Source organism: Montipora capricornis, chromosome 6 (genome assembly GCF_036669925.1).
Source record: "Montipora capricornis isolate CH-2021 chromosome 6, ASM3666992v2, whole genome shotgun sequence".
Lineage (NCBI taxonomy): Eukaryota > Metazoa > Cnidaria > Anthozoa > Scleractinia > Acroporidae > Montipora > Montipora capricornis.
In genome coordinates, this window is record NC_090888.1 from 6,286,480 (window position 1) to 6,296,891 (window position 10,412).

Below are 10,412 nucleotides of genomic sequence, written 5' to 3' on the forward strand. Positions count from 1 at the left end.
CGGTACAGCCGTAATTTAAAGAGATTTCAGCCGTATTTACTGTAACAATTCGTGTTACTGTTAATGTAACAACTCGTTTCTTCATCTCAGTTGTAACATTAGTTTGTTGTGAAAGACTAGATTGTCTAAAAACAGAGATTTCAGAGGCTGCTAGTAATACTTAGCGTTGATAGGAAAAAACCTTTTAAATTCGCTTGATAACCGAAGAGCGTTAAATCGAATTACGAAGAAATAAAGAAATTAAAAGAGAGCTTCTTGAACTTTGTGATAACTGATGTGAATGATAGTAGTTTTGAACATGTTTGTATCAGTTCGTCCTAAAAAATCCTTTCATTTTAATTAAAATCTTGATCGCTGGAAACAAAAATCTCTTATCTCTTTTGGTCTATTACCCACACCACAAATATTTAACAACTATTCACCGAAGTGAACGAGTCGTGGTGGACTGGGACTATTGACGCATGCGTTGTATTTTTAAATATTGGACGCCATTATTGTTTTAGTTCATGCGTCATCCATGTGTCAATATTTGTGTCGTCCATGTAAACGCGGTATGAAATTGACAACTCGTACCAGAATGAAACTCGTACCGGTATCATGTAAACACCCCCTTACTAACCGAGCTAGCTCGAGCCGTACTGCATGGGGAATATTGGCACTCGGTCGTTTTTGTACGGACCCTGCCACGACCTCGGGCCAATATTTCCCAGTACGGCCCTTGCGCTCGGTTAGTAAGAAGTTATTAATACCTTAGGCAATACAGTTTCATATTACATTATCTTTTTATTTACATCTAAAAGAATTCTAGCAATTGTGGGGTTTCATTAAAAGCCTCAAGTTTGCCTTCGAGATAAGAAAAACTGCATGCAATATCCTGCAGTTCGCAATATAGCATCAATTAGGTCGTTGCCTCGATTTGTCGAATTTTCTCTTAATTGTTTTTTGTTTTCGTTCAACTTTGTCAACAATTTTTCCTCTTTAAATTAAGGTCTCTGGTTGTGAGCTCATCAGATCGCAAAAGTCATGCAGTGATAGAATACTGAGACAACTCCCGAAATATATATAGATATTAAGAAGAAAATGATTGTGTTATTATTCCAAATCTCCTAAAAACAAGACAGTTATGTTTATATAGTTACGTTATGGGTCCGTTATAATGAATGAAATCGAAAGAATCTATCTTATTCTTATCTTTAAATGCTTGTGACTTCGTCAGCCATCGAATTTTAGTGTCAATAATCTAATTTAATTAAAGTGATTAATTATTTTAAAATGTATCTTGCTATACTTGTATTTTATAAAATTATCACGTTTTGTGATTGTAACAGTGCCGGATACGCCATCATACTACCTGCCCCGATTAGTTTTGCTACAGGTTTTCTGTCTCTGTAAATCATGATCATTTTGGTTAAATGAGTTTTAAAGATTATTGTTCTTGTTCTTTGTTGCTGCTTTTCGTTTCTCTTTCTGTCATTCTCTCTATTTTTTCGGTTTTCATGGCAGAACTGCTCCAGTGCTAGCTATCCTCAGACGAAATCGCCTCTCAGCGAGACTAATAGATGACTTACATTTTTCTCTTGAGTAAAGTTCCTGCCTGCCAATCATCAAAGACGTAGGGTCCCTTATGTTCCATGCGTCCTTTTTGGCGGGAATTGAGCGTGATGGCTCTGATGCACGGCGCATGGTTTTCCGCCACACTTCTTGTCGGTAGATGGGCGGAAGTTGCCGAGAGCGAAAGGAAATTTCCGGTGTGCTAATGTCATCGTCTTCATGAACACGAAGAGGGAAAACCTTCAAAATTTCTTCGAAGGCGTTGACTTCCGAAGCCTCCTCACTGCAACAAATAATGTCGTGTTCAATTTTATCAAAATCGGAACTGGGGGATCTGCAACCATTGTGTACATCACCAGGAAGCGATTTTCCCGAACGCGGAATCCAGCTTTGAGAGGTAGAATCCCGCCGAAAATCCCGCGGGAAAGCCAAGCCTTTCTCGTCAGGTTTGAAAGGGACGAGCCTTGAAACGGGAACACATAAGGAAACTCTCGATTTTCTTAACTCCTCTTGTTTCCTAACGCTCTCTTCGAGGACTTCTTTGGGCTTTTTTCGCGGTTTTTGTGGAACTTGTTTTTCTTCTATCGAAGCGTCATCAGTTGGGTTTTCATTGTTGATGACCGGTGGTGAATCGTCGATGTTGAAATTCCGTTCCTTGACTTCTTTAATGGCATCGTCGTAAAGTTTCTGCATCCATTTCTCGCTCCGAGAAACTTTTTTCAGTTTTCGTTTTCTACCCATTTCTGAAATTTCCTGGGCCTCAACTGTTAGATAATATCATTTGTACACCGACCAGTTTTAAATAATGTCCTTTGAGCTACATTATTATAAATAATTGATCAAATTTTCTCTCAAATAAATATGACCCTTATATATTATTTACACTTGAAAAGATATACTTTTCACGTACAGTTTCAGCTAGCCTGTGTCTTTAAAATGACATGAAATCGAGAACGTTCGTCAAAACAAGCGTCATGTTTTTCGTTATTCCTGCTAATTTTCACAGTATATATTAAACAACAAAAGGCGGGAGGTATTTTGTCTTTGCAGGCAGGTGTCGTTGCATTTTTTCCAATATTAGTTAACACGTGCTGCGCATGTTTGTTCTTCATCGATCCATTCAACACAGACATCCTTGACGTCATTTGCAGTTTTGCATTTTTCTATTTACGGCAATAGTTATAGCAAAAAGCTCCCGGATAGCAGCATGATAAAATGGAAAATGCTTTTCAAAATAATTAACGTGCTGCGATTGCTGTAGAAAATTTGTGTGTGGTCTGTCTTGAATTGTGAAAAACAATTGTCTTTAATCTGCACAATGTATAAATGGTACAGGCAGCTTCCCGTTAATTTGTTTGAAAGAACAAAGAAAGGTGTTCCTGTGCGTATTAAGAATGAGCAAATTTATCGACAAATTTGCGTGAACCGCTATTTTAGTACATGCCTGTTGACGGTCAAAAATAGATTCGAATAGATCGAATTGGGAAGCAAAATAATTCGCTAAACCAACCTACTAACAAGTTTCATGACGACTGCGTTGTGGCGGTATCCCGGCAAGCGATGAACTTTCGCTAAAACAATTTTTCCCGGTTTTTACAAGTTTAGAATGATATAAAATGGTCCTTTTTAAATTATCGCTTGGTGTATTGGTGTATACACTTTTTCAGTAGTTTTAACCTCCACGTTTATTTTTTGTGCAATGTTTGTGAATCGACTTTTCATTGTACGCAATCGTCTTTTAAAAATACTAAGCACCCAAGTCCTGATGTTTCCCGAGACAGGATTCCAGGGAAAACAAAACTAACTAGTTTCCCGAGGGACCATATATTAAGTGCTTTGTTATACATTTTGCATTTTCAAATTGATATTTCCTTCAATAATCGGAGCAAAACAACCGGCGCGAGCAACAACTACGGCTTGTATTCCGGTCGGGATACATTTAAATTTGATCAGGGGCACGTGACCAAGAATCAACCAACCACAGTGCTGGTTTTGTTAAGTGAAAGTCGTGAGCCAGTTCCTGCATTTTAATCCACCACTGACCAAGGTCCTATGAGAACATATTTTAGTCTTGTCTCTTCGCAACTCTTTTTGTGTGGCGAATGCGTCAGAAGGAAAAACATACCAGTGGGCGTGATGAATGGTAGGAAATTAAAGTCATGAAAAATTCAACGTTATTGTCTACACGTTTTTCGTTTCCTACTCATTTTAAGCCGCAGTCAAACAGTACTTGATAGCCGACGACAGTTTGAGCTGACCTTTTTTACCCCTGTCTAAAATAAACTACCTTTCTCACGGGAAAACTGAATTTTATTTGATAAAAGTTGACGATAGTGTGGCTGAGTTACGTAACAGCGCTTTCGCGCCGCTTTTATGTAAAACTGTCAACAACAAATATTTCAACGACTATCATGAAAAATCTGACCATGTTGTGATGTATATGATAACTGCATTAACCAGAATCTTGAATATTCTTTAATTTTCTCCATCTTGCTCACTGATTGTACGATAGGGGCAAAGTATCCTTAACTGGACACGAACGGTTTTTGAGTAAAAGTAGAGACAGCAGCGAGAAATTTATTGCTGCGGACACACGATATCATCAAAGTGTTAAATTTGGTTATTTTACCGGCGTTACTGTTTTGCAGTGTACGGCAAATAAGTGTACAAAAATGTGTACTGCACGCGTGGCACGAGAGCATTTTTCCTCTATAAAACAATAATAATTCTCTTTTGTGGCGTCCGCGTCGTTGCCGTAGCCGTCGTGGTTTTTATAAACTCTCTATTAACGTCTTTGTTAGGAACAAACGTCATAAACGACACAAAAAAGCCAGGTGTTACAGTAATGAGTTTAAAAAAATCGCGCTGCGGCTTGTATTTTAGTTCACGAAATTATCGTTCAAGTTAACATGACAACAGCCATAGTCCATCTTGGCGTTTCCTTTCTCCGTTAAATGATACTTCGTCATCGTTGCGCTATTTGAAAAAGATAAAATAGTCACAAAATAGGAGCAATCGTGTAAACCTTTTTCAAGCTTCTACGACAAGCAGGAGCCTGTACGGTTTGCCATTTCATGTAATGACAATGAAAAATCTCTCTGTGTAACATAACAAAACTAAAGCGCGTGCCGTTCTGATTTGTCAATTGTCTATTTACTATTTGCCCATGGGTGAATGGTTATGGCGAAAACACTGACACGTGCGCCGAGAAAAAAAATTGCAGTTTCTCTTCCTCAAACTGCAATAATGACCGAACAGTGTACTGCCCAAAATGCTGAAATTTCGTCGCAGCTTTATGAAAAAAAACAAAGGTTTAAAAATGTTTTTCGTCGCAGCTTTATGAAACGAAGACGTAGAATTCTGTCATGTCATTTCATTAACCTGTTACAGGGTATTTTGCCTGCCAGAGCCACTTGCAAAGTGCTTTGCAAGCCTAATTAAGGGATAGTCAACTTGACGAGCTGGTGAGCGAGAGGCATTTAAGAAGACAAAGAATGTCACAAGGTGTTTTGGTTATGATAAAACAAATAGTAAACGATTCAGCGCTCGTGTACTATCGAGTTTACAGTTTGCTGAGCATTCAAGAAGCTACAGTCCGCTTGGGTGTCGCTTCGCTTTCGCTTCGAGATGCATTGCGAGAAAATAGGCATTTGAAATACTAATTAAACGCAATTACTACGACTCAAATGAATAATCCAAGGTTGGGCCAGCTTCGTCCGCCATCTTGGAAAAGACCTCGACTTCGACTGCGCCTGCATTTGAATTGCTTTGGGGTTGTTACGTGTGTCGGTGGCCGTTTGCATTCGGGTTTCAAATCTGAATCAATTTTTGACAAAAACTGAGAAAATGATCCCAACGGACATAAAATACAAAGTGGCAACCATTCATGTTCAGTAAATCAATGGAGGTCTTTCAAAAGCCTCCTTCTCGTTTACCAATTCAGGGAATAGCCGGGAAGCCCTTTGTCAACATTGGGTGTCTGGGATGGATTGTTTCCATACGGTCTCGCCAAAATGCCCCGTAAGTTTTTTTTTCCAACGGTTTTGGCCAGGGAAGGGAGGGCTTTTTCTATAACCGTATATTATTAGTACTATGACAGCAGCATATTCACGTATTCCATGTGTTGCAAAGTACTTACGCACAGTTCAGTACATCATTTAAAATGCAACTAGTTGAAACCTCACGTAAAAAAATACTGCATTCTTTGTTAAGCTGCTCTTAGGTTTGTAGATTACGAAAATTAATTTTGTGAAGTTCCTGTCTGCTAAGGAACACCGCGGCGGAGAACTAAAAAGAAAAAGATATATTAACGGAACTACTGAAAATAAACAATCCTGGATAGGTTAACAATTTTTTAACTAGCTTTGACGGGAAAATAAATGACTTGTTAAGCGCAGGAAAGCCGGAGATAACATTGCAATTAAGTTGGAGTAATTAAATTTTTAGCATTGAAGTATTAAGCCTAAGATCGTCGAAGTCTATTTATAGACTGAAGATATGCTTTTTTCGTTCTTTACTGTGTATAGTTAGGTTTGTGATTTAAATATATTAAGAAAAAGAAACGCTTAAAAGCCATATCAGCAAACGGGGAGTGTCTTAAAACCGTTTAGTGCACTTACAGCCTTATTGACTTTAACTGAATAAAAACCGTTTAAATCTACTGGCATCTTAAAAACTAGACACCGACCAACGCCAGAAGCTTCACTCTCAAAACTGAGAAAAATCTATAATGGTAATTTATTAGTCCACAAGTAAACATTAGGCTCTGCTTCTTAGGCTGGCTAAAAATATTTTCTTTTTCAACCCTTTTGTTTTCGAAAAGATTTAGGAAAACTAAACAAGGGTATATTAACGTCCCCTTCAAATGTTCAATATTTCATTGTTATAAGAAATAGAAGAGTATAGACGATTATTTCTTCAATGCCATTGAAAGGTACAAACGAGACCTTTCCTATCATTTCACATTTGGATCCAATTTGGCCGCGGAAGAAGCGAAATGAAGAAATGGAAACAAGAAAATCTTCGTATTGGCAACTCGTTCGTAAAAAAATGATTGTTATGCGATTTCTTCGAAGCATACATCCTGAAATGACAGTTGATTTCTTTTTAGACGAGACTGATAAAGAGCAGAGTGGAAGTAACATTTCAGCATTGAAGAGAAATTTTCTCGAGGAGCAAAGAAAAAAATACGAGCGTGTTCGTGAAATTCAAATGGAGGCATACCGTAGAAGAGAAAATCAGAAAACCGTTTGGGAAAAGTTTCGAGAGCATGAACGTGCCAATGAATGGGGAAGGGCGAGAGAGAGTAAGATTCAGAATAGGAAGGGAGATTCAGGATATTTAACAGGCTAGTATAGAAAAATGTTAGATGCAAATCGAGCTACCACGAAGCTCAGTTCCTCACATCTACTCGATGTTCAATTTCTTGAAAACACAAAAGAGGATACAAAGCAAAACAATGATCGACGGCAAAGCAAACACAAGGCCCGGAGCTTCATAGATCTTAAGGAAGAATACTGTTTCAAAGGACAAACTTGCTTGCCAGAAATACATCATAGGAAAAGCGAAGACGTACAGCGACTCGCAAGTAATGATCCCCGATTTCAGCGCCTTTTACACTCACTAATACCTCCTGAAGATAAAGGAGAAAAATACTCTAGAGCTAGTTCAAGTAATAGTTGCAAAAAGGCTGGCACTGCGAAAAGGGAACCAGTTCTAACAGCGAGCCCTAAGACGAAGACGGTCAGCAAGAGAAAAGAGACAAAATCATGATACCATAAAATTACGGAAGGAACCAAGTTTACTCGGCTCCTGGGTGAACTTTGACGCATTCACTCAATTGTCGTGTTTTTTTAAAATAATTGCATGCCATGTTGTCCAGGCAAAGGTATAACTTTTATTTCATCAAACTGTCCAAACTACGTGAAAAAGAAACGCGTTTTCACGAAGTCACTTTGGTGAAAGGGCCTTAAATATTTCTGTACAATAATTTTTTTAAATTATTGGTACAATTTGACATAACAACGTTTCGAGGTGTGCACTCTTTCCGATTGTCTTCCCCTGTGACTCCTCTTAATCTGGAGGGGAGACCCTGGCTACTAGATAGGCCCAGTTAAAGGAGATCGGACGCCAAGGAAGAAAGACGACCACAGAAATCATAGTAGATCCATTCTCGTTCCCAGAGCCCATCGTTTATCTTAGTCGGCGGGGCCTTCGTGCGAGAAAACGAAGGGCTCTGGAGACATAGGATTTACATCCCAGGTTCTAGGACTCCGGAGTTCATATAGTACTAAATATGGCGGAGTCAGAAGCATTACATTCGAGGAGTCTCTCTGTGAAGCTTTAAGTGGCCTCAACTTATAGAATGTGTCCCTTCGAGTCGAACAGAAAGTGCAATAAGTAATATGGTAGTTTTAAACAAAGACACTGATCATTTTACAGGCCAGCCACGCCACATCGGCTATTTTCACTTCCGATTCAAAACTTTATCGCTCGCAAGCTAACCAATGAAGATACTTGAATTTTCTCTTCGTTTTCTCGTGCGAAGGCCCCGCGCCGACTATGAGGAACGATGGAATGAATGAACGAGAATGTAGTAGACCCCGTTGATCTACCAAACACATTTTGGATCATTGGCCAATTTAATGTAGATGCAGCGATGAGAAAATTTTTGCAATAAAAACACTAAAAAAGCCAGTAAGGGCAATCTGTTAGTAATATTTTATGAGGTTTTGTTTCATTGTTTTGTAACTGTTAATCGCCATCTTGGATACCAAGGGTGGTAGTGCGCTAGCGATTTCAAGCAAACCTCTTTGTTCGTCACAGTGTTATTACACCAATTTGTCCCTCGTTACGTAACTGAAAACGCGGATCTACTTTTCCTCTAATTATACTCTTCATGTAGATCTTACAGACTCCTTAATTACGGAAACATCGGCTCTTATTAGCAAACGAAATAAAACGAATTTGGTTGCTGAAAAGTAAGTAAGTTCCTCCTAGCTCGACAATTCCGTGTGTTGTGGCATTTAAAAGGCAATATTTAATTCATTAACTTTGCTTTAAAACATCTGTATCAAAGGAAAATACGTCGATATATTCCAAGGGGATTATTGAACAAAAGACCAACGATTAGTCCAGATTGATGACGTCATTTCTTGCACGTCGGACTGGTGTATAAATGACCGTACAGCTTATTTGTACGGTCAGATACCAGCCAGTTATGGTAGTACAGTTGAATTACTGAATCTTAGTTATTGGTCGTTAAAGATGGCAGAGTATTTAAATTCAAAGCCCCTTGTGTATGTAACACCAATATGGCGGAGAAAAAAACGGATAAAATCGTTTAAACAAGCGGCGTTAATAGTTCTCGAGTTTGTTCGTCTCAGTGCTGATGCCAAACAAAAGAGACTCCAAGTGGAGATTATGGTGCAGAAAATGAGAAAACTGAAAGACGAAGATGAAAGTAAAGCGGAGCGATTGAGGAAGGTGCAAAGTTTAGCCAAACTAAAAAAACCTGATTATGAAAATAATGAACTTGAGGAAAGTAAGCAGCAGTACTTGAAGATGTACAAGGAAAAGTGTCGCTATTTTGCGTTGGTAGAGAAAATGGACAAATACAGTGAAACTACATGGAAAAAACAGAGTGAAAACGGCGCAGTTAGTCGCTTTGAAACGTTTAAACATCAATTTGGCTTGGAAAACAAAAGGCAAGGGAGTCCAGCTTCAGTAATGAAGCTCAAAGCCACCGAAGAAAAAAAGGGCAGCCAATCAACAGATACAAGAAATCTACTTGAAGAATGTGAAAAGGCGAATAAGAAGATTGTTGTTAATCTGGGAAAGGGGCAAAATTGGAGAGAGCATAAAATTTCAGCTACGCCAGCAAAGGGCACTGGAAGCGAACTCCAAGTCTCTGTGCGAGACGTAACACGTGATTCAAGATTTCAAAGCCTCTTACGCTCATTAACACCTATTGGACCACAACACTTTTATGCTATCAAAGGAGTGCGTGATCCAGCATCTACGATGACCGCCAAGTCCCTGACAAATCATTATGGAGTTGTAGAAACCTAAAATTGGTTCAATAAGGAAATGTAATCGTGCCGCAGGTTTCTCCCGTGCTAGGCATAACAACAGCGTGAATATTGACCAGTCTTTTTAGAGTTTTGACAATAATGAGAGCATGCAAGGGTTATTTGTTCATTTTCTTCCAGGTTCTCCACTTCAATGAACCGTTCGCATCAATACCGTTAAAGGTTATGCAGTCGGCCTTAGAGCGGTTTTCAATTGAGTGTTGAAAGTAATTAGCGAATTGCTTTGGTTTTGTATTACTCCACTCAGTGATTGGTTCAAAGTTCTCGCGCCACTTTTTCAACCAATCAGAAGTGAAGCCAAAACCAATCGTAGCTCGCGCGTGCACGTTTCCCTGCGTTTTGTGTGGGCTAAGTGTAATTACTTCGAGTTGGGATTGGTTTACCGGATTGTCACCGTCCTTTTGATTGGCCAAAGTAATTACTTTGGTTTTGGTTTTACGACACTCAATTGAAACTTGCTCTATCACGTAAAACAAAAGCAATGTTGTGGTACCATATGAAACATCAATTATCGCTAAACAAGATGCAGCCATTTTTTGTGACGTAACAAGTTACCATGACAACAGGAAAGCATTGCAAAAACACCCTACATTTTGGCTTTAGTTCCTCATATCTGAAAAACGAACTCGGTGACCCCAATTTTTTATCGCACAGAAGTGATCAGCAGGTCAAGATGAAACTCTCCGCAAAGTTTAAAAAAATTCTGTGGAGCGGATTCAGAGTTACCTCAAACTCGCTCTATTGTAGAACGTAGACAAAAAGGAATAATAG

General features: G+C 38.9%; 1 protein-coding gene across 1 annotated transcript; it reads right to left on the bottom strand.

The window, feature by feature from the left end:
- LOC138054634 (uncharacterized) lies at positions 1-2,527 on the bottom strand. Its single transcript, XM_068901127.1, has one exon. It carries the CDS (start codon positions 2,290-2,292, stop codon positions 1,495-1,497), a length of 798 nt encoding a protein of 265 aa, XP_068757228.1. The 5' UTR covers positions 2,293-2,527; the 3' UTR covers positions 1-1,494.
- Between the last annotated feature and the right edge of the window lie 7,885 nt (positions 2,528-10,412).

Coding starts and splice junctions, on each gene's coding strand:
- LOC138054634 (XM_068901127.1), bottom strand. CDS start 2,292: ATGGGTAGAAAACGAAAACTGAAAAAAGTTTCTCGGAGCGAGAAATGG.